The 25,836-nt window shown below is 40.7% G+C and overlaps 1 protein-coding gene across 1 annotated transcript in view; it reads left to right on the top strand.

The window, feature by feature from the left end:
* Positions 1–25,836, top strand: part of LOC109922005 (gamma-secretase subunit Aph-1b) — a 70,579-nt gene that overhangs the window by 32,445 nt on the left and 12,298 nt on the right. Inside the window, exons 4-6 of the mRNA XM_048599181.1 lie at positions 2,658–2,780; positions 20,741–20,868; positions 23,460–23,583. Of these exons, the coding sequence (XP_048455138.1) occupies positions 2,658–2,780; positions 20,741–20,868; positions 23,460–23,583 (375 nt within the window). The remainder of the gene's footprint in view (positions 1–2,657; positions 2,781–20,740; positions 20,869–23,459; positions 23,584–25,836) is intronic.

Raw genomic sequence — 25,836 nt, forward strand, 5'->3', positions numbered from 1 at the left:
TATGATGCTGCTTGGCCTGCTGTGTTCATCCAGCCCTGCACCTTGTTGTCTGAGACTGAGATGTTGGCTAGGGAACAGGGTGGTGTGTTAAAGTGGCCGGCAGCTGGAAGCTCAGGGTCTCACGCCATTTCCTTCTCCACCGGATACATTTTCCCCTTCCCTCCCTTGTCTGCATTCTGCAGGGACCCTTCCCTCTGGGACACCCTGATCCACTGTTCCTTCACTCCCAACACCCTCCCACAGCCCCACGACAACTTCCCCTGCAACCGGCAAAGGTGTAACACCTGCCCATTTACCTTCTCCCTCCTCAATATCCAAGGGCCCAAACATACCTTCCACGTGAAGCAACACTTCACCTACACTTCCCAGAATCTAGTCTATTGCATTCGCTGCTCTCATGGGGAAATGAACCGTAGACTGGGTGACTGCTTCGCAGAACATCTACGTTCTGCTCACAAAAAAGACCCTTAATTTGTATTAAATAGTGGATCTGCCTTGAGGGGCTGAATTGCCTACTCCTGCTCCTAGTTCTTATGTCCCTAATACCTTAGGGCAAGAAATTATGCAATACATCTTACTTAAATTCACACCATTCTTAATTGTAATCAAATGCTGCATTCTTAATAATCGGGTTTATTATTAGTGAAGCTCGATAAAATGTGGAGCTGGAGGAGCACAGCAGGTCAGACAGCATCCCACGAGTAGGAAAATTGATGTTTCCTGTCGGGTCTCTTCATCAGGATTGTTAGTGAAATGTTTGTTTTGAATTTCTGCTGATCCATTTATCACTGTTTACTAAGTTAATCCCAGCTTTGGGGCAATTTCTTCATTTGCAAACTTTTTATTATTTATGTGACAAGCCACGTGCTTAACTGAAGACTAACAATGAGACCTGAATGGAACACTTCGTATTGAAGCAAGTCATTCAGACTAAAAATGGGAATTTCTTGCTGAATGGCTTTGAGTTATTTATAACTGGCAGCTTCATGTAGTTTTTACTTTTGAAAGGTGCAAGTGAATTGAATAAAATCACGGTTTTTAAAAGGCACGGTTGGTGATTTTATAAGCAACTTAAATAGAGTAGACTGCAGTTGGCCAGATGTCTTTTTATACTTTGTTATTTTAGTTTTTTTCATTAAGCTTTAATTCAAAAGAATGTTTGGCATGGATATTTTTCCTCAAGCTTCACACTTTTTTTTCTCAAGCTTTTTCCTCAAGCCAGTGAAAAGGGAAGCACAAGCATACATCCTTGATTGTTTTATTGTATTCTTTTATGGGATATGTGTCATCACTCATCCCTATTTAGCTTTGAACTCAATGGCTAGCTAAACCATTTCATAAGATAGCTAAGAGCCAACCACATTGCTGCGGATCAGGAATCCTATGTAATTGACCAGGTAAGAATGGCAGATTTCCCTCCCTCAGGGATAGTGGTGATTTGGACAGGCTTCTATAACAATTGATGTTTATCATTACTGAGACTAGCATTATACTCCAGATTTCTTAATTGAATTTAATTGTCACCAGTTGCCTTTATCTCTAGAACATTAGTTTGAACCCCTGAATTATTAGTCCGGCGAAATTACCACAATGCCACTGCTTCTCCTATAGTCAATGCTTAATTTATTTAAGTGGAAAGAGAGAGTTTTCTTCCTGCTTCAGTATCAAGTTTGGATCAGTGGTAGTACAGTAACTGTCTTTTAGTGTTTTGGGCAACATTTATCTTAATATTCAAGCATAAATAATTTGGTCATTTATTGTTGTTTGTGTGACCTTGCTGTGCTTGAATTGGCTGCCACATTTCCTACATTACAGTGGTGACTATATTTCAAAATAGCTTGTAACAATTTGCTATAGGATGTCATGAGGCCCAGATAGGTGCTCAATGTGTACAAATTTTCTGATCTGATCAGGTCACGTTTCTTTATTTTTGAATCTTCATTTGAGGGATTGTGATGATTGTAGCATATTGGAATTTCAAATGTCCAGTCATGGAGTGAAAAAATGTATTGGCAGTGTTCAGCTCCTAACACTGACTTAATTATTAGCAGCAATAAAATGGAGATATCAAATAAGCTCCAGATGTTTCTTTATAGATTAATTTGTGTGATAACTGGTCATGTAGCAGCATTGTTTGAGTCAGGCAAACAGATTTCTTGTATGCTGTCTTGCCAGAATCTACGAAGGTAACTATTGCCCATCATTTCCTACTTAAGGTTTTTGTTTGGAGCAAAACTAAATGACACCAGGTGTTTTTGAAAAAACAAAGGAACACTACAAAGTAATGGTTATCCAAGAAAAATAGAAAACAATCTGATTAAAAATTTCTATTACATGTTCTAGGATGTGCATTTCACAAGCAAGGCAACAGTGCACCGAGAGATAATAGTCAATGTAAGGACGGTTTCGAAGTAATGAGAACTAAGGTTCATAGTTTGTTTTGATGTATACTGAGGAAGGGTCACTGGATCTGAAATATTAACTCTGATTTCTCTTCACAGATGCTACCAGATGTGCTGAACTTTTCCAGAAATCTGTGTTTCTGATTTACAGCATCTGTAGTTCTTGCAGTTTTAGTTTTGTGTACTTAATTCACAAGATAGCAGTTTTGCCATTTTCATAATCGAGTTTTAAAATGTAAATCATTCTGTTTTCAGTGGCTGGACTTGGATTTGGAATAATGAGTGGAGCTTTCTCTGTGGTCAACATACTTGCAGGTTCGGTGGGACCAGGAACCGTGGGAATCTTCCATGATTCTCAATATTACTTCCTCACATCAGGTATTCTCTTCAAAAACAAGGCTTTAGTTTGCTACACAAATTTTTGTCAAATATTGGCTTTCTCGCAAAATAAATGAGTTAATTAACTGATCATTAGAAAGTTCTTTTTAAAAAGCCTGGTTGAATGTTTTAAAAGTAAGATATATCTGGTAATTTGTTCTTTTTCACAATCCTGCTTGAATGAGAGCGTCCATGAAATATCATTCAATATAGTCGTAGACAGGGATATGATTTCATACTGTTGGTGCTGAAAACTGCAGCAGTGTTTATTAGGGCTGAGTTTACAAATGTAAGCCACCAAAAGTAATCCTGTCTGCTGGCTGCATATTTTGGGAATTGGCTAATCTAATTTGTATTAGAACAGTTCAGCTTTAGTGTGGCAGGTCTTCACATACTCCTGTTATTATCTGTAATTGCTTCCAAATCAGTGGAGTGTTGTTATCTTAAAATGTCACGTTACTTGTTTACTTCCTACATTTTCATCTTTGATATTGTGCACATGGCAAGATAAGGCTGGATGTGATTATATTGCCGTTGCTGAATGATCTCAGGTCAGTAGACATGAAAACGTGACCTCTAACTATGATGTTTCACATTTTATTTGTTTAGGTCTTTTTGGTTTAATTTGCATTAGCACTTTCAGATTACAAACTCATGACAGATTTTGAGTTAACTCTGTGGTTATTTCTTCTGTGTAGTTACATCTGATCTGTTTAGTGTTGTCAACCCATCAGGATTGACCTGACATCTCCAGGGATCAGGGTTAATCACCAGGACGTTGCTGCAGCCAACATGGGGGACATCATAAGGTGTTAAAAATGTTTGATTTTAGTGTCCTTTAAACAATTTTCTTGTAGAAACATAGAAAATAGGAGCAGGAATTGGCCACTCACCCCTTGAGCCTACTGTGCCATTCAGTATGATCACAGCTTATCATCCAACTCCGTGGCCTGTTTCCACTTACTCCCCATACCTTTTGATCCCTTTAGCCATGAGAAATACATCTAACACCTCCTTGAAAACAATCAATGATTTGGCCTCAAAAGCTTTCTGTGGCAGAGAATTCCAAGTGCATCATTCTCTGGGTGAAGAAATTTCTCCCCATCTCAGTCCTAAATGGCCTTCCCTGTATTCCTAGACTGTGACCTCCAGTTCTGGACTCCCCGCTCATCGGGAATGTCCTTCCTGCATTTACCCTGTCTCGTGCTGTTAGAGCTTTTATAGGTTTCTGTGAGAATCTCCTTCAGTCTTCTAAACTCCAGTGAATAAAGTCCTAACTGCTGTAGTCTCTCTTCATATGTCAGTTCTGCCATCTTAGAATCAGTCTGGTAAATTTTCTTTTCTTCCATAGAATGTCTTCCCTCTGATAAAGAGACTAAAACTACACTCAATACTCCAAATGTGGTCTCACCAAGACCCTTTACAATTGCAGCAAGATATCCCTGCTCCTGTACTTGAATTGCTATGAAGTCCAACATTCCATTTGCCGCCTTCACTGTCTGCTGCACCTACATGCTTACTTCCAGTGACTGGTGTACAAAGACACACAGGTCTCCTTGCATCACTTCCTTTCCCAATTAATCACCATCAGATAATATTCTGCCTTCCTGTTTTTACTCCCAAAGCAGATACTCTCAGATTTATCCACATTATGTTTCATTTGCTGTGCATTTGCCCACTTGTTCAACCTGTCTAAAATACACCTGAAGTATCTCTGCGTCCTCCTCATAGTTTACATTCCTGCCCAGCTTTAATTTTACATGGGGTGGGGGGGTAGCAATTTAGCATCTGGACTATATAAATGTCATTGACAGTCAAGAATCCTCTGTAAACAAAATGTCTGTTAAGGTTTAAATTGAAGTGAGCTGTGAAGTCGGGCACACCAAGCAACCAATGATAGAAGTGTAGGGGCAGGGCAGCTGCAGATAAAGAATCAAGTGATGAAACCTCTGAGTTGACAATCCTAGTTCTGTCCATTCACCTTTCCTTTTCGCAAATCCGCTCCATGCTTGTAGTTTGGGAGTGACTTTTTCATAATGGAACACTACTAAATGGTGTTTCTTCACATCCTTGATAATTGTATGGCAATTGAGTATTAAAATTTATTCAACTGGTGGATGCTAACTGCAGATTCACTCTTATGCATATAAAGCTGACTGGAACTGGAATTTGAGTTTGAAGGTATGTATTTGTAATATGTATATACGTAAATAAAAGTTTATGCAATGTAAAGATTGGGCTCCAGTTCTCTCCTTCACTGCTTGGCTTTCTAAAGTAAAGCATTTTCTTTGAGAAAGTTTGATACTCATTTAGTAAGGCAGAGAGAATTTACTCTTAAAGATATCTCCAAATGGATGACCAGAACTATAACAACAAAAATTTGAATTCATCTTTCATAGTTGTAATGAAATGTCCCAAGTCTCTTAAGCGAAATACTTGACATCCCCATGAGGAGATATAAGATGAGTGAGGCAGGTTTTAAGAAATATCTGATCATTGATCTTAATAGGTCTTTGAATTATCTTAACTAGCAAGTTGCTGCTTTCAGCTGTTTGACTTGTACTGTTTGAAAACTGTCTAATCTATCTCTTTTCAAATGACCTGGAGGCGGGAAAATGCTGGTAAGACATCACACCTGCCAAATTATTTTAAAAAATAATTCTGAGAGTTCACATGTCAAAGATTGGAAACAGTGGAAAAAAAAGTCCACGGAAAATATGAACATAGTAAAACATGCTTTTGCTGAAACATGTGCTGTGAAAGCTTTTCATCTTGCACTCATCAGGACAGACTCAAAAGTGTCAAATTTCAAAGGCAGCAACAATATATGCATGAGAGAAGGGTGCCGATTGGTCACCATGTTAGCTATAACTGAGGCATTTTCATGGAGAATCCACTAAGGACTTATTACCCCCATGTTTTTGTTTAATATTTTAAAATGCTGTGTGTGGCCGAGTGCCACCTTTTTGGAGGGGAGCAAGTCCCAGTGTTTGAATGAATGTAACTGAACATGTAACTTAGCATGTAACTGAACTACATTGCAACCATGACTGATAATATTAAATTGGTTGTAGTATAGTTCTTGGCAAGTATTGTCCAGTTGCATAAGGCCATCTCTCACATTGGATATTATGCTCTGAATAGTGCAAGTCTGGGCTGGATGAGCACTTGCTAAATAATCCTGTGTTCACACTTTGTACTGCCATAATTCACTGCGACTTTAATATGTGGTAGAGAATAACTTAGTGTCCCCGTTGCTGTTGTGCAGCCTGTCAACAGTATGACATCTTTTTGTACACACCGAGGGCTGTCAGAATTTCTTCACAATACATTTGTGGCTACTGCAAAAAAAAGAGATGTTTCCTGGCGTATCAGTTTAACTTGTATGGCCAAGAGATGTTGAAAATGCATATCCAGCACTTTGACAAGGGATTTATGCTGTGCAATATAAAAAAAACACTTTTCCTTATGACTGTATCCTACTTAGTGAATGGTATGTTAATCATTTGAGTATTCGTATCCATTGAAATTTAGTTTAAAACTGGGAAATTCTCCAAATTGTAACATTCTTAGAAATACATTATTTCAGTTAAACTATGCCATTTGTGCAAAAAAATCTAGCCACATCTGGCTAGAATACCAAGCAACTCTTCTTGAAATATAGTTGATTTTCATTTTGTGACTGCCCTGGCAGTAGTGAACAGAGAATGAAGCAGCTCAAAGTGTTCCCACATTGCCAGTATTTTAATGTCTGTTCCAATATTTGGGCTGATATAAATCCTAGTAGCCAAAGGTACCGTTGTATAGATGAGATTCCTGCCAGTTCATGTGCAGAAAGGAATTCGGTGGCATCATTTATACAAGTATGCCTGATTACCAGCAGTTTCTGCTCCAATCCAATCCAACCACTAATTTAGAATTCAGGGGGTAGTCATTCAGTGATATTTAATAGGAGTCATCATCTGCTTCAAGATAGAGTTGGGTAGAGATTCGGAAAGAATTTGTCCCCATTGATACTATAAAACGGACAGTGTCCATTAGCTTCATTGAATATACGGTACCATTGTTTAACTAGTGGTGAATTCAGTACTGGCCATTTAGTGCTATTACCCAAGGCAAATTTTTGTTCCAGTCTGCCATTTATTTTGTGCAGTTCACCTTAATGGGTTTGCTGTGTGTTATTGTAGGTTATAAACTTGTGATGCCAATTACAGTGCTTTGGTTCTTTGTGCCCTTTATAAATTCACTCCTGCACTCCTGCAAGAACTCCTGTTCTTGCTGCAATTCCTTGAGAAGCAACTGCACTACCTGATTTTCTGTCTCCCAAATTGTTGCAATGGCATTCAGAGGTACTTTGCACTCTTGCATCACATTAACCACATGTTAATGAAAATTTCACAGGTCTCCCAATAGCTTCTGTCCATTTTCCATATGAGTGCACAATTCTAAAGATATTGGGATTTAGTGATAGTTAAAAGCCAATCCCAGTTTATTCCTCTGGTAGAATACAACATAAAATGGAAACATACAGACATACGAAACATTGAGAAGATACTCCGTAGACTTCGAGAAATGTGACGTGTTCTCATAGAACTGTTTGAGATTCCTGAAGGACTTCACAGGTTAAATGCTGAAAGGCTGTTTCTCCTTTTGAAGCAGTCTCAAACAAGAAGTCCCAAGTCCAGATTTTCCCTATGAAGTTAGAACCATGATGCAGGTCGTTTCCAGACATTGATTTCATCTCTTGTCTGGCAGTTCCTGCCTATGGTGCCTTGGTAGTGGAGTGATGGGGACAGTCTGGATTCATGGCTGCAAACTTTGCAGCAGGCCAGAGATAGAAACAGTTGGGAAGACTCACCCCTATTCACCATGGTGTTGGTCTAGTTCTGTGTTAAGGATGCTGGAGAAACTCAGCAGGTCTGGCAGCATCTATGGAGAGGTAAACAGAGTTACTGTTTTCAGTTATGAATCATCTTCAGTTAAAACCAAAAGAATTGTGGATGTTGTAAATCCGAAACAAAAACAGAAGTTGCTGGAAAAGCTCAGCAGATCTGTGAGGAGAAATCAGAGTTCATGTTTCAGCTCTGGTTCGGAGGAAGGGCCACCGGACCTGAAACATTAACTTTGATTTCTCTTCACAGATGCCACCAGACCTGCTGAGCTTTTCCAGCAACTTCTGTTTTTGTTTCTGAATCATCTTCAGAATCAGTTCGGAACCTGTGTTCGGCACCTTTTGGACTTTTTTTTCCTCTCATTGTCCAAGCACCCGCTGCCTCACCCTATCACCCAGTGTCTGCACACCCCCAAACTATCCACACCACACCCACTCGCCACACCCAATATCTACTAATAAGAGAATTCATGAGCTTTACATTGACATTAGAAGGTCTTTGGGAAGCTAAAATAGCTGTCAAAAATGACCAAACATTTTTACATTTTTCTTCATTAAAACATAATCCTGTTTGGAGCTCATACATCTGTCAAACAAAACGAAGCTTACACTCCTTGACAGCTGTGACAACAAGCCCTGTTGTGCTGAATCCATGCGTTGAGCTTGGAGCTTAGTAACACATTCATAATGAGATTTTAATGCTAGCTATATAAAAAAAGCTAAATATATTAAAGCCTTTAAAATAGTTAAACAAATGGCCATCTTTTACACTGTTTCAACAGCTGAACAGTCGTCTCTGCTGTTAATCAATGTTTCTGTTATAACAAAGGGTCCACATGACACATCAAAATCTGAGAAATCTTCAGAAGAGCACTTTGCCTGGTGAATGCTGTACTGCAATGTACTTGAGCACTTTCACAATACTGGTTAATTCAATTGGCACTTAAAGAAAAAAATCACAATCAGTTCATTAAGAGCATATTTACATTATTATACTGCATCTAATTATGACAGAAAATTGACAAATTTTAAAGATATCATCAAAAGGTGTTTGACTGCGCAACAGACTTTCCCACATTATTCAGTACGTTCTGAGCTAATGTGATGTGGGGGTCTCAAACTTCAGAAATCCATTGCCTCATTGAAAGTTTAAGTTTCAGAAAATGCAAAATTGAGACTGGCTAACATTAGTTTTCTTGCATGCCACTTAAGTTTCCCATCCCAATCAAAATGGCAGTCGTTTGGAATGATTTTGCAACTTAGAAAATTCTCCATTTCTCCTTTCCCCTGCCTGATTTGAGTTAGTGTTGTTACAAAACAGGTTGAATCTTTATTTTTTTATTTTTATGGCAAAATATTTAATTGTCTTATAGCTTTTAGTTTTCTTTTGTGTAAAGAACTGATTCTCACAAGGCTGCCAAATTAGAATATGTTGTGACTGATCACCTTGGAAAACAAATTGCAAAAAATAAAACTTAGAATTTAGAAGGTTTCAATTTGGAATCAGACTTGGCCAGTATTGTTATCAACTGAGATTATGACAGCACTTCGTGACATACACAAGATCTGTACTCCAGACTCTAAGCAAAACTAGAGTTAATGGGAATCAAGAGTGGTGGAGAAATCCTCCATTTGGTTAGAGTCATGCCTAGCACAAAGAAAGACAGTTGTAGTTGGTGGTCAATCGTCTCAGCTCCAGAGCATCTCTACAGGAGTTCTTCAGGATAGTGTCCCAGCCCCAACCATCTTCAGCTGCTTCATCGATGACTTGAAGTTGTTCGTTTGCTCGCCGAGCCAGTTGTTCCGTGGTGTGCAGACATTTCGTTACCATTCTAGGCAACATCACCAGTGCGAACTCTAATCGAAGCATTGGTGTTCTGCTCTGTTCCAAATTTATATGATCCTCTGGTGTGGTGGGTCTCATCACTTCCGGTTCTGTTTTTTTAGCAGCGGTCTGTATACGGGATCTATTTCTATGTATTTGTTTATGGAGTCCCGTGTTGAGAACCAGACTTCCAGAAATTGTCTTGTTTGTCTGTTGTTCGCTTGTCCCAGTCGAACTAATGGCTTTCATTGTCTCTGTGTATCGAGACAAGTGAATATTGGTCGTGTCTTTTTGCTGCCAGCTGGTATTCGTGTATCCTGGATGTCAGTTCCTCTCTGTTTGTCCAATGTAACATTTATTGCAGTCGCTGCATAGGATTCTCTATATCACGTTAGTCTGGTTTGCTTTCGGTATGGGGTCCCCAGCACTTAGTAGCAGTGCATCATCAATGCTACTTAGAAAGCAACTTGCAAACCCACATCACTACAATCTAGAGGGAGAAGGACAGCAGATACATGAACCCGCAAGTTCCTGTCCAAGCCACTCATCATTCTGACTTTGAAATATATCACCATTGCTTCAGTGTCACTGGTTCAAAATCCTGGTACTCCCTCCAAAGGGCATTGTGGGAGCTGTACCAAATTGACTGCAGCTGGACAAGAAGGTGTCTCATTACCACCACCTTCTCAAGGATAACTAGGGATAGACAATATATGTGACACATACAGCCCATGACTGATTAAAAATTCGATTGAACCACCTTGGGGGATATTAATTCAGCTGACCAGCTTTTGTTTAAAAGGAAGAGTATTCCAGTGCTTAAGGATTAGGACCCCTCCCACTCCCTCCATAAAATGCTTAAACCGTCCCTGCCAAATACCCAGACTTACTTTGGTCGACCATCCAATGTTGCGTTCCTCATTGGTCTGCCTGCAGTCGTAGCAGCACACACTACTGATCTGTGGCTGGGAATTTTTCAGTTTGTTATCTATCCATCTAAAGTCATTTAACCATTGAGTATTATAAGATAAAAAGAGAAGTTAATCTGGATATGCAAGGGATGCTGCATGAATTTAAAAGAAGTGATTGCTTAAAAGGAAAAAAATCGCTGCCTTTAACAGAGCTGTAAATGCTTGAAACATGCTTAAGTGTTCACAAAGGATTTGAGGAGGAATGAAGAAGAGGCTGGCAAAATAAATTTGTAAAGCAGAAGTCTTGCATCAAAGAAGCTACAGCACTTGAATAAATAACTTGTTTGATGGCTGGTGAATTGGAGATGTGGTACATGTGTGTGCAGTGTAGACCTTTTTACCACTCCATCTTCCTATAAGGATAGCAATGCGATGGTTATCAGCACTTTATACTGTCTGCAGGACTGGGCAACTGGCTGAGGATGGCATGCTAGAATGAATTTGCCAAAGTAAGTCCAATCAGCAGTGCAGTTTGCTAGATATATGATCCAGCTCTGCCTGCCAAGAAGTGTTGCCCGTCAACATTTAACATGGTGCTATTCTCTCATACCCTTTTTTTCATCATACCACTTACTCAAGCTGCCAGTGGCATCTTTGCACGCACAAACGTGTAAAGAACCTAACGTAAAATCATTGTACTGTAACACCTTTGAGCTGCATGATGGATGAATGGATGGACGCCGAGATTGACTGCAGATCGGTACTGGCTGTCAAATCTGCTTTTGGAAATAGTGTGGTCACCCTGCTGTTAGAATTCAAAGTGAAATAATACTGGGGGCTGTGCTGAACTGGGCATCATCACTTGTTTGACACATATTTAAGGAACACATTGTCTGATATGGCAATAATCCTTATGCCAAGCCTGTAAAGAAATGAAAGCAGACGTTGAGGTTGGAAGTGATTTTTAATTACCACTGAGATGGTCATCTTTATTGTGTGTGCTAATTACGGATGTTACACATTTACAGCTGATTTGGTACTCATTGTGAATTTGCAGAATCTCTTTTGTGCAGTCATTGCTAAGTATATGTGCCCTCAAATAAGATTGATGGCAAAATAGTAAATCCAAGCAATGCTGCTCCAGTTCTGTCTAATCATCCTGGCAGGCTTTTTTTCTTCCAGATATCCTGTCTGTGCTTCTAATAATTGAGACTTTCCAATCCAGGCGACATCCTGATGAATTTCCTCTGCATCTTCTCCCATGCAATCACATCCTTCTGATAGCGTAGTAACTAGAACTGCACACAGTGTTCCATCTGCAGCCTAACCAATGCTCTGTAAAGTTGCAACAAGACTTCCCTGCTGCTATATTCTACACTGCATCTTTCCTATGTCTCTCCCATCACCTAGTGTCCTCTACTCTCTTTCTCCAACCCCGCCGCCCCACCTAGCGTCCTCCTAGCTCTCTCCCATCTCTCTTCATCTCTCTCTCTCTCACTGTCCCCCCCCCCCACCCCGTTTCCTTGCCACCTCCCCATTTCTACTTTATCACGTCCTCTTTTCTTTGTCTCGCTCTTGCACCCTCCTCTCTCTCACTGTTTCACCCCTGCACCCTTCTCTCTTGCACTTGTGCACGCACGCACACACACCCCTCTCTCTCACTCATCTCCCTCTAACACACACTCATACCCACATACACTCTCATACTCTCACTTTCACTCCATACTTACTCTCACACACTCTCACTCCTCACTGTCACACACACACTCTTTCTCCTTTCACACACACAGTCTCCTCACTCACGTAGACATACGAACACTCCGCGCATGTGCCACACACACACACACACACACACACACACACACACACACACACACACACACACACACACACACACACACACACACACACACACACACACACACACACAATAAGTCTTAACAGCACCTCCTCTACTACTCCGAGTTACCTTAAATGTAATAGACTGTCCCAAAATGTAAATATTAAATTATTTATTATAAACATGACGTTTGTAATTTGAGGGGAAGGAAGAATTTTCTGCAGCATTTTACTGTGTTCTTGAATGCATTGCTTGAAACATAGTGGAAGCAGATTAAAAGTAAGCCTTGGAAAAGGGAATTGAGTATATTTTTGGAAAGAAACTTGGCAAAGCTATGGATAAAGGGCAGAAGAGTCGAACAAGCTGATTGCTTACAAAGGCGTCATGGGTTTGCAGTCTCTTCCTCAGAAGATAGAAAGTTAAGTGGTGCTTTAAAAAATTATGGTATCTAGACAAGATACAGGCAGACTTGTCCAACATATTGTGTTTGCCACTAAAATGACAGTGATCTGGCTTTCTCAAAAGATTGTGTGTACACATTTCCTATTTCATTTCTTAGCTACTGAGCTTTAGTGACAAGAACAACTCCTCTTAAATGAGTGAAATCTCATTGGTCAATGAGAGTTCAAGAGATCAGGCAACTTTGCTACATTTCTTGAACCTTGCATAATCTTTACCGGCCAGCAATGTTCAAATCTAGAAAATGGATACTGCTTATTACTCAGGCACGAGCATTTCAATTGAAAGCAATTACAGGTCTAGATGATACAGAATGCATCAAGAAGCATACAGGTTTGTAACGAGTAGAATCTGTAGCTATACCCATCATCAAATTTACACTCTGTTGTATTTCAATATATTACAATTTTTGTTTTCATTCCTCTTTCATCACGTGATTTTGACTCAAAATAATTCTCATAATTTTGTCAGTGATATAGGATTGCTCTGCTGTTTTGCATCGAAGGCTGCACATGACTATGGGGATGCTTTTCTGCAGCGAAACCTGCCATACGCTGCAGAATGATGCTGCAGCTGCGAGTCAGCAGTAGAAGAATTTCCTGACCGAATCAGGAGGTGCTCTACATCATGGTCCAAACTTTCCTGCCCAATTCCATTGCCATGAAACTAAAACTAATTTAGAGCACAAAAATGATTTGGGTGTTTTTCAGTTTAAATTACACTTGTAAATATTTCACATCACATTGGTTTCACTTTATTTATGTTGAGGCTTGCTTAGTCAGACAGCTAAATATGCTGACATGCATTGGTGGTTACAGGGAAGTGGTCCTTCACTGTGAAAGAAATGATGTTGTAGGTTTTTTGTTCAGTCTTTATTGAATGTTCATTTTAATGTTCAGTGTTGTATTCACCACAACAAAGGACATGGCTGAATGTGCTCAGCTGGCCCTCCCTTCTATGCATTGTAAAGGACATTGTCTTTCTGAGAGCATTCTCAGAGGGATAATTGAAATACTTAAGTGATCTGTAAGGCTTCTTCCAGCCAGCAACCTGAGCTGGAGACACAGTCAGACAGTATTGGCACTAGCACAGCCCTCATTTTCTTACCATGACTGACTGAACAGCCCCACCACATCCAGGATACCAGGCCCTTCTCACCTCTCGGTCCCTGACCCATCCTCTGGCCTCCCACGAGTCCCTGCAGCAGTCCCCATGCTCCCAACTGTACTACTGACTCACTGTTTTTGGTCTGAGCCTCCTTGCAAGCTGCCATTCTCCTGCTTTCCTCTTTTGCGTTGTAAAACGAATCCAGGAAACTGCTAACCTTAGAAATAACTACTTGAAGTCAACTGGTGCCATACTGTTTGTGCATATATGAACTGAGTGCGATTAGATTTTTTGCCCCACTTGAAGTTAGGACTTTATTAAGAGGAGCTTTTGTGTTAGTGAGTAATAATGGCATGCAAATGCATTACAAATACAAACCTGCTGCAGGCCAGCATGAGGCTCAATGTACTGTCAGTTGTCTACTGACTTTACCTGTGCATCTTAACCTGCTGTCAGCAAATCAACATTCGGCATCCCACCTAATCCCATCACCCTGCACACCACATTACCCACTCTTGTGGACACTGTAAAATCTCATCTTGTACATCTTGTGACATAAGGCACAAGTGTGAGGCTACCAGGGAACAAAAAGGAGACGACGTTTGCCAGTGGGCTAGGCTTTTGCATTGGTTCTGCTGCAAAGGATTCAGATGGAGATTTCAGCAGCCAGTCTCTCGGTTGATTGGGGTGTGCATACCAAAATACTCAGAGCTGTGAGCAGTCTGCCAGAAAGCCTACTAGAGATTGAAACCCATCCATTAACATTGGAAGTGGTGGTCAACTCTGTGTGCGTACTGTGGAACCAACCATGATGCAGTGTCTAATGGCTGATGATCTTTGCTTCCATTGGTGGCAGTTACCCACTATCTACATGATAATGGGGGGAAAAAGAATGTGTGGAGATGTTTAGATACCTAATAAAGCAACTGCAAAAAATGCCTTCTTTTGAAAAGCTGAAGGTACGCGATGTGACTGCTGAAAGAAAACTCAAACCTCTGCCATCATTAAATCTCTGTGTTCAAAGGGGTTTTCAGAGTGCCATGTCAGTCCAGTAAACCATCCTCCAACAGAGTACAAGGAGCACCTCGGAACTGTACTGGAAGAGTGGGCAGTGCTATGTGGAAACCAAAGTTTTGTCATCTTTCAGGATGAAACAGTCATGCTAAGGCCCCTACCCACTTGGTTAATGCCCCAGCCCAGCCAGCTGAAACTGCTGCTGATTTGGTGCCGTCTGAAATTCAGCTTCTTTGTCCCAGAGGTGCTTGACGTTGTCCTTTAAGGTCATCTGGCATTTCTTCCAATGAAAGGCAACAACTTTATACTAGAAATGCTACTGCTTTTTGAATAACACTGTGTAGCAGCAAGCACATGGATATAAGGCGTTTGGGGATGTGTAATGGTGATTTGTTTATTTTTGAGATGGTATGATTTCATTTCCAAATTTGTATTGGAATATGTATTTTATGATGATTTGTAATCTTTACATTTTGTGAAAGAGAATAATGTGCTTGCCTGAGGTAGGATGGGATGGTTGATGCATGAGAAATTGTCATTGAAGATTTTTTCATTCATTCATTCTTGAGCTACGAGTGTTGCTAGCTGGTCAGCATTTGTTGTCTTTACTGGTTATTGGTATTGCATTTGAATTAGTTGTGCACATACAGCCCCATGCAGAAAGGATCCTTCCTCTTGCATGTCTTCTGTCTCCTCTCTGCCACTGCTACCTCCTTATGCTCCTGCTCCTCAGCTGCTTATTTGATAGCTAATGGCAAGAGCTGTTCCATCGGGATGGCGAGGTTGTGCAGCTCATGATGTGTCAACATGATGCTTGTGATCTGCTCAGCACATGCTCACAGATTAGTTTATGCAGCAGAATCAGTAGGCAGCAGTACCAGACTATTTGGAAGGACAGACAGGAAGGTAAGGGAGCTGGTGTAGCTCTGATATTTAAGAACGACATCAGGGTGGTGCTGAGAGATGATATAGGTTCTATGGAGAATGAGGTTGAATCCATTTGGGTGGAAATTAGAAATTCTAAGAGGAAAAAGTCACTGATAGGCGTAGTCTATAGGCCACCAAATAATAACATCACATTGGGGCGGGCAATAAACCAAGAAATAACTAATGCCTGTAAAAATGGTACGGCAATTATCATGGGGGATTTTAATCTACATGTAGATCGGTCGAACCAGCTCGGTCAGGGTAGCCTTGAGGAGGAGTTCGTTAAATGTATCCGTGATAGTTTTCTTGAACAGTATGTATTGGAACCGACGAGGGAGCAAGCTATCCTAGATCTGGTCCTGTGTAATGAGACAGGAATAATTAATGACCTCATAGTTAGGGATCCTCTTGGAAGGAGTGATCGCAGTATGGTTGAATTTAGAATACAGATGGAGTGTGTGAAGATAAAATCCAATACCAGGGTTCTGTGCTTGAACAGGGGGAACTACAATAGAATGAGGGAGGACTTGGCTAAAGTAGACTGGAAACAAAGATTTTATGGTGGGACAGTTGACGAGCAGTAGAGGACTTTCAAAGCAATTTTTCAAAGTGCTCAGCAAAAGTATATTCAACAGCATGAAATTAGAAGATTGGGAAAACTTTAAAGGTCAACAGAAAGCCACAAAAAGAGCTATAAAGAAAAGTAAGATAGAACATGAGAAAAAACTAGCACAGAATATAAAGACAGATAGCAAAAGTTTCTATAAATATATAAAACGAAAAAGAGTGGCTAAAGTAAACGTTGGCCCTTTAGAGGATGAGAAGGGGAATTTAGTTATGGGATATGATGAAATGGCCGAAGCATTGAACAGGTATTTTGTATCGGTCTTCACAGTGGAGGACACTAATAACATGCCAGTAATTGACAAAGAGACGAAGGTAGGTGAGGACCTGGAAACAATCATTATTACGGAAGAGGTAGTGTTGGGCAAGCTAATGGAGCTAAGGATTGACTAGTCTCCTGGCCCTGATGAAATGCATCCCAGGGTACTAAAACAGATGGCAGGAGAAATAGCAGGTGCACTGGTGGTAATTTTCCAAAATTTGCTGGACTCTGGAGCAGTCCCAGCAGATTGGAAAACAGCAAATGTGACGCCACTGTTTTAAAAGGGAAGTAGACAAAAGATGGGGAATTATAGACCGGTTAGCTTAACCTCTGTAGTGGGGAAAATGCTTGATGCTTGAGTCTATTATCAAGGAAGAAATAGCAAGGCATCTTGATAGAAATTGTCCCGTTGGGCAAACGCAGCATGGGTTCATGAAGGGCAGGTCATTCTTGTCAAAGCTATTGGAATTCTATGAAGACATTACGAGCGAGGTGGACAGTGGGGACCCAGTGGATGTGGTGTACCTAGATTTCCAAAAGGCCTTTGACAAGGTGCCGCACAAGAGGCTACTGCATAAGATAAGGATGCATGGCATTAAGGGTAAAGTATTAGCATGGATAGGGGATTGGTTGACTAACAGGAAGCAAAGAATGGGGATAAATGAGTGCTATTCTAGCTGGCAGTCAGTGACTAGTGGTGTGCCTCAGGGATCGGTGTTGGGACCGCAGTTATTTACCATTTATATAGATGATTTGGAGTTGGGGACCACGTGTAGGGTGTCAAAGTTTGCAGATGACACTAAGGTGAGTGGCAGAGCAAAGTGTGCAGAGGACTGAAACTTTGCAGAGGAACATAGATACATTGAGTGAGTGGGCAAAGGTCTGGCAGATGGAATACAATGTAAATAAATGTGAAGTCATACATTTTGGTAGGAGTAATAGTAAAAAGGATTATTACTTGAATGGTAAAAAGTTGCAGCATGCTGCTATGCAGAGGGACCTGGGTGTCCTTGTGCATGAATCACAGAAGGTAGGTCTGCAGGTACAACAAGTAATTAGGAAGGCAAATGGAATTTTGCCCTTCATTGCTAAAGGGATTGAGATTAAAAGCAGAGAGGTTATGTTGCAGCTGTACAAGGTGCTGGTGAGGCCACACCTGGAGTACTGTGTGCAGTTTTGGTCTCCTTGAGAAAGGATGTACTGGCACTGGAGGGGGTGCAATGGAGGTTCACTAGGTTGATTCCGGAGTTGAGGGTGTTGGCTTATGAGGAGAGACTGAGTAGATTTGGATTATATTCATTGGAATTCAGAAGATTGAGGGGGGATCTTATAGAAACATATAAAATTATGAAGGGAATAGTTAAGATAGAAGTAGAGAGGATGTTTCCACTGGCAGGTGAAGCTAGGACAAGAGGGCATAGCCTCAAGATTAGAGGGAGCAGATTTAGGACTGAATTGAGAAGGAACTTCTTCACCCAGAGGGTTGTTAATCTATGGAATTCCTTGCCCAGTGAAGTAGTTGACGCTACTTCAGTAAAAGTTTTTAAAGATAAGGTTGATTTTTTTTGAACAATAAAGGAATTAAGGGATACGGTGAGAACGCAGGTAAGTGGATCGGAGTCCACGAAAGGATCAGCCATGATCTTATTGAATGGCGGAGCAGGCTCGAAGGGCCGGACAGCCTACTCCTGCTCCTAGTTCTTATTACTTCATGAAAATAGGCTACTGTTCAGAGTTCATCTGGCAGCATTGCTCATGTCTACTGAGCTACGTAACCAATAGTGACTGAGCTTTTTTAAAATTCACTAATGGGATGTGGGCATTGCTGACTGGGCCAGAATTTATTATCTATCCGCAAATGCCCTTGTGAAGTGGTGAGTTGAATTCTCTAACTACTGCAATCCATGTGCTGTAGGTTGACTCACAATGCCATTAGGGAGTGAGTTTCAGGATTTTGACCCAGTGACCCTGAAGGAACGGCGATATATTTCCAAGTCAGGATGTTGTGTGACTTGAAGGGGAATTTGCTGCTCTGGTTCTTTTAGATGGTAATGATTCTGGGTTTAGAAGGTGCTGTGAAATTCTGCAGTGCATCTGGTAGATAGTACTCAGCACTGCTATAGAGCATCAGTGGTGGAGGGACTCAATGTTTGTGGATATGGTGCCAATCAAACAGGCTGCTTTGTTCTGGATGGTACCATAATGCTTAAATTACTGTTTAGCAAGCACAAGATTTAGACTAATAATCCAGTGTCGTGAATTCATCTTTCACCACAGTAGTTGAAGATTTTATATCTGGGATAAAAAGCTGTTGTACATAATGGTGATCATGAAGCCATTAGATTATTCTAAAAACCAAACTAGTACACTAATCTCCTTTGGAGTCAAAAACGTGCCATACCTCTCCTGTATGACCTATGTATCTCCAGATCCATACATTGTGGTTGGCACTGTATTTTTGGTAGATGTTGGGTATTTGTGATCTAACACTTTACTAATACAGCATTTAGTCTGATTCATGCCAGAAGTGAAGGGTGCACAATAGGAAACATTTCAGAACCTTGAGGGACATTGTGACACCCAAACAACAGGTGCTATTGTCACATTTCACTGGAGTAGTGTGCCGGAAATCAACCTATTCATAGTATCAAAAAGATTTTATAAAAGACTTGGGTTGACAAAAAGCACAAACAAAGTTTCTGTACTTAACAAGAATTATTATCAATTACAAAAAAGTAGATAAAAGCAGATAAGCAGTTATGAAATGTTGATTCCCCCTCCTTGATGCACATGTAGATAGACACACAGAATTGGTACGATGACTGGGGAGAAAATCTGGGAACGCAGTTCAATAATCCCTGTCCACCGTGTTCACTGAGATCATCCTCTTACGCGTCAGGACTTGCTGTTCATTAATTCCCTTCTTAGGCAAATGCATTTCACTTCCTTGCAGGAGGCTCAGAACAACTGGTTCACAAATTTATAAAGTCACTCACTGACTTATTGGCTAAAAGCTACAGCTTAAAGCAACTGGTAGGGGAAAATAAATTAACTTTCTAAGGTATTTAATACAGCACCTTCCTTTCTGGAGGTGTGAGGGCTTCTGCCATCTCTTTCACACCCATAAGCTGTCTAGCCACCTTGGAGCCAATCACAAGGTTGTTGGCAGACAGACTAACAATAATTGGTTATCACTACACACACCAACCAGCTACTTGTTGGCTGAATCCCGTTTGTACGCACTTGCTGGTGCCAATACTTCTCCCGCTGGTTGAACAAACAATAATAAGCAGAACTTACAATAAGTGTTAGTACCATACTTCTAAAAAGTGTATCATTCCCTTCCATAATCCTTGATTTTTAAAGCTGTCTTTTCCTATTTCGGTTTACAACCAAAAATACAGGAAAATAAAATGATATGGTCTTTACATTATCAAACCCAATTTCACTTGTTTGCAATCGTAGCAATGTCGCCACCAGGTGGAGCACTACGTGCACTTGTGCAAGATCACACCAGTCTTGCTCAGAGGCTGCAACAGGGTGACCATTAAAGCAACTTATAGTATGATGCTGCAGTGGAAGAAGCCAACGTATGTGCACACCTTGTGGTGGCACAAGAGAATCATCAAAGGCAAATATCTATGACAGTTGGATTTTAATTGGTATGGGGTACTGATCGTGGCAAACCATCACAAGTGCAAGTCTGAGCACCTACCAAACACTTGATCTAAACCGATATCAAACAAATTCACTCCAGTTTGTCTTGGAGCGTACAACCCCAGAAGCAATTTGCAACAGCAGCCAGATTGAGGCATACTGTGTGTCAGGGAAGTTGTTTGCGTATGAGCAAATGGTTTTAGGTGCCATCGTTAATGCATTGGGAATAGATGTTCCATTTCATCCCTTTTCCACCTTCTGTTTTGTGACTGAATTTAACCTAATAAAATACGTTTACTACTGTAAAATGGTGCAAATTCTTACTTGCATTATTCACTGCCAGAAAGACGTTTACAGAATATGTGTTTATAAGTTTGTGATGCCCTCTTGAAGAATGTTCTTCTGCAGTTCACTGTTTCAACGTGCTTTGTTTTTTATTGCAGCTTTTATGACCATGGCCATCATCTTGTTGCATACTTTCTGGAGTGTGCTATTCTTTGATGGATTTGAGAAGAAACGATGGTTTGCTGTTGTATCAGTTATTGGAACACACTTGCTAGTATCAGGACTGGTAAGATGTCTACTCTTGAATATATTTTAAAAGTTTATGTTTCAGGTGGTGTGCATGTTAAATTACGCCAGAACTGCTTCTGTATGATGTCATTTGGTGGTTTCTTCCTGAGAAATTTGTATGTTGTATATTCGTTATCACATTATCTCAGAATGGTTTTGCCATAATAGAAGCATGTGAATGATCTTAATATCAAATAGAATGCAGAAAGAATAGACTACAGCACAATTGGTGTATGTGAAATTGGACTGGGGTGGAATTGTAGCATCCATATAGGTCCATAGTCCAACAAGGGTTGGGCCACTTGAAAATTGAGTGGGAACTCTAGCAGAATTCTTCCTTTCTGTGTCACATGGGGATGGTGAGGTATATCACCTTATTTCTTTGCTATTCTTTGGTATTAATGAACTCGATTAAAATCAAGGATTGAATTCCTGTAATTTAAATGATGTTATAATTTGAATAGCTAGTACTGAAGTACCATTATAAATTGAGAATTCCCATTGGAACTTGGAAACAGGAGTAGATCATTTTGCTACTCAAAGCTGTTCCACCATTCATTAAGATTGTGATTTTTTTTTTTTTTCTTAATATCTTAATATTGACCTTGACAGATTTTTGTTACCAAAAATTAAAGGTTCGTCTGTCTTTAAATTCTTGTTTTCAGGGCAGATTTCCAGAATCTGTCCACTTGTGTGTAGGAATTATTCCCAAATTTCATTCCTGAAAGGTTTAATCCTAATTTTCAGCCCCTAAGCCCCTAGTCCTTGCAATATTCTTGGTGTTATTGTTGTCCAGAAATGGATTTGCACTAGTCATTGTAAGTACTGTGGCTACAAGAGCAATTCAGAGGTTGAAAATTCTGAAGCAAGTAACTTGCTTCTTGTCTCCTCAAAATCTCCCACCATCTACCACGCAAAAGGATTGAGTTGAATAGATGAAGATGGTGCCCAGAGAGAGAGAAAAAGAGGCGGACAAAGCGATTGCTGATGACCAGCCAGGAAAGAGATAAATGCTGGATAGCTGCTAATGAGGACTGTGGATAGTTTAAAAATGGGTTGGGAGCGACCCATACAGAACAGGCATTGGGGATGAAGGGTAACAAACATGGAAGAAGATGTTCATACTCTGAAATTGTTAAACTTTATATTGAGTCCTGAGGGCTATAAGGCACCTAGGTGGAAGGTGCGATGTTGTTCCTCCAGCTGACACAGGATATGCCTCAATCTGGCTGCTGTTGCAAATTGCTTCTGGGGTTGTATGCTGTAAGACAAACTGGAGTAAATTTATTTGATGTTGGTTTAGATACAGTGTTTGCTGGGACACTGCAGCAGGCCTGAGACAGAGATGCTGGCCAGAGAATGCAGTAGTGTGTTGAAGTGGCAGGTTGCTGGAAGCTTAGGATCGTTTTTCTGTACAAAGCATAGGTGTTTGACAAAGCAGTCTGTGTTTCCTCTTCCCAATGTAGAGGAGAATACACTGCGAGTAGTGGACACAGTAGACTAGATTTAATGAAGTGCAGATAAATCACTGCTTCACCTAGAAGGTATGTTTGGAACCTTGGGTAGTGAGGAGGTAGTAGGTAAACAGGCAAGTGCTGCATGTTTTGTGATTGCATGGGAAGATGCAACAGGAGTGTGTGGAGGAAGAAACAGAGGGTATTGTTGGTAAGTTTGCAGATGACACAAAGGCAGGTGGCAGGACAGGTAGTGTTGAGAAATGGGGAGACCTTAAAGACTTGTACAGGCTAGGAGAGTGAGCAAAGAAGTGGAAGATTGAATTGAATCATTTATTGTTATATGTATTCAATGTGAAAAGTGTGTACCTTCGCCGAACATACATGGCGCCATTCACATTAACTAACTTAGAATATGATAAGAAACAAAAAGATAACTTGAGAGTCCAGCTTTTCTTTCCACTGCGCCAGTCCCGCCCTGCCACCACAAGACGCAACCCACATGTTCAGCTCCCGCCACGTGGTTCCTGGTAACAACCCAGCTCCTTCCCAACTCCTTAGGTAGGTAGTTGAAAGAGGTGGGGTTGGGGTAGAATTACTGCAGAGGGACAGAGAGAATGGAGGTAAAAGAAATGACAAAGAAAGAGAGAGAAAGAACTGGCGAGCAGCGTGGAGCTCCGAATGGCCTAGTTCTGCTCCTACAACTTATGGTCTAGGTGTTGGGAGTGGAGGAGTGGAATAGCGTATCATGGAGGAAATGGTCCCTGCTGGGATGGTTTCTTTTATTTTACTAGAATGTTCCATGCAGGCCTTGTTGCATATATCTTCAGTCATGCAAACTTAAAATTAATTTAAATTTAAGCTGAATTTAAAGCTACCATGTTTTCAAATTTTACAGCTTGTGCCTACACCCTATGTTGCTTTTAAAAAATGCTTTGTTGAGATTCTCTTTAAAGTATTCCAAGATGTTCAGGATCTGTTTGTACCATATATTCCTCTAACTATAAATCCAAACATTCTGTTTGCTGTTCAGCAATATAATTATTATTTTACATTGCAATTTCAGCCTAACTGGCAGACATAACTGTGTACAAGGCATATCAGACTACAGTGTTTGTTCTTTGCAATCCTACAGACGTTTCTGAATCCAATCTATGAAGGCAGCCTTATTCCAGCATATATGATTATGGCTCTTATGGCCACTTGGGCTTACTTTACAGCAGGTGGATCATTGCAAAATCTTCAACACTTCTTCATGTGTAAGTCCATTCTATTTAAATTTTGTATTAACAATTATAATCCCATAAGGATTACCCGTATTAGTTTTAGATAAAAGTCTTCATTTTTATATAATAGCAACAGTTTAGAAGCATTTTGTGAGGGGTAGATCATGCCTCTCAAACCTTATTGAATTCTTTGAAGAGGTGACCAAACACATGGATGAAGGTAGAGCAGTGGATGTGGTATACATGGATTTAAGTAAGGTGTTTGATAAGGTTCCCCATGGTAGGCTCATGCAGAAGGTAAGGAGGCATGGGATAGGGGGAAATGTGGCAGATTGGATTCAGAATTGGCAAAGAGTGGTAGTGGACAGAAAATATTCAACATGGTGCTCGGTTACGAGTGGTGTACCACAAGGATCTGTTCTTGGTCCTCTTCTATTTGTGATTTTTGTAAATGATTTGGATGAAGGAGTGGAAGGGTGGATTAGTAAGTTCGCGGACAATACGAAGGTGGGTCGCGTTGTGGACAGTGCAGAGGGCTGTTCTAGATTACAAAGGGACATTGCTAGGATGCAGAGCTGGGCTGAGAAGTGGCAGATGGAGTTTCACCCTGAAAAGTGTGAGGTGATTCATTTTGGAAGGACAAACTTGAAAGCAGAATACAGGGTTAACGGAAAGATTCTTGGCAGTGTGGAGGAGCACAGGGATCTTGGGATTCATGTCCACAGTTGCCTGAAAGCTGCCACCCAGGTGGATAGAGTTGTTAAGAAGGCGTATGGTGTGTTAGCTTTCATTAATAGAGGGATTGGGTTCAAGAGCCGTGAAGTTATGCTCCAGCTATACAAAAGCCTGGTTCGGCCACATTTGGAGTATTGTGTCCAGTTCCGGTCGCCTCATTACAGGAAAGATGTGGAAGCATTGGAAAAGGTGCAGAGGAGATTTACCAGGATGTTGCCTGGAATGGAGGGAAGGTCTTATGCGGAAAGATTGAGAGAGCTAGGGCTTTTCTCTTTAGAACGACAAAAGATGAGAGGTGACTTGATAGAGGTGTACGAAATGATCAGAGGTATAGATAGAGTAGACAGCCAGAGACTTCTTCCTAGGGTGGAGGTAGCTATTACGAGGGGGCATAGTTTTAAAGTGAGTGGAGGTAGATATAGCGGAGACGTCAGAGGTAGGTTCTTTACTCAGAGAGTGGTCGGGGCGTGGAATGCATTGCCGGAGAGGGTAGTGGAGTTGGCCTCATTAGGGGCATTTAAGCGGCTATTAGATAGGCATATGGATGATAGTATAAGGTAGGGGTGGAGGTTAGATAGACCTTAGGATGAGGGTATAAGTTCGGCACAACATCGTGGGCCGAAGGACCTGTACATGTCTATGTCTATGTCTATGTTTACAGGGGAAAAAAAGTGTTTCAGCTTTTGCGCAAGAAATTAAAATAGGGAGCAAAAGAGATGTAAAAAGTTTTAGGTCGGTTGTGCATTTAAACAGACTTTTGGCAAAATATATCTGTTGCTGACTTATAAAAATTTGTACGTTAGGTGTTTGCAAAGTAGAAAGCCGTACAGAATTAACTTGAGGAAACCAAGTAGTTATATCATTTTTTGTTAAAACAAATTTTAAAAACATTGCAAGATGAATATTGATCTATATTTCCAAAGCAGTGGAACCTGATTTTCTAAGTGTTATGTTGATGCCATTATAATTTAATAGTTAGACCACACTTAGATGCATATTGGTCACTAAGCTTCATTTGAGAAGATGCTTCCAGTGTAAGGTGAATGAGCTATCACTCAGAACATAACAGCGCAGTACAGGGCCTTCGGCCCTCGATGTTCCGCCGACCTGTGAAACCAATCTGAAGACCATCTAACCTAAACTATTCCATTATCATCCATATGTTTATCCAATGACCATTTAAATGCCCTTAAAGTTGGTGAGTCTACTACTTTTGCAGGCAGGGCATTCCACGCCTTACTACTCTGAGTAAAGAACCTACCTATATCTATCACCCCTCAATTTAAAGCTATGTCCCCTCGTGCTAGCCATCTCCATCCGAGGAAAAAGGCTCCCACTGTCCACCCTATCTAATCCTCTGATCATCTTGTATGTCTCTATTAAGTCACCTCTTAACCTTCTTCTCTCTAACGTAAACAGCCTCAAGTCCCTCAGCCTTTCCTTATAAGACCTTCCCTCCATACCGGGCAACATCCTGGTAAATCTCCTCTGCGCCCTTTCCAAAGCTTCCACATCCTTCCTATAATGCGGTGACCAGAACTGTACGCAATA

The sequence above is a fragment of the Rhincodon typus genome, chromosome 1 (assembly GCF_021869965.1).
Source record: "Rhincodon typus isolate 14 chromosome 1, sRhiTyp1.1, whole genome shotgun sequence".
Lineage (NCBI taxonomy): Eukaryota > Metazoa > Chordata > Chondrichthyes > Orectolobiformes > Rhincodontidae > Rhincodon > Rhincodon typus.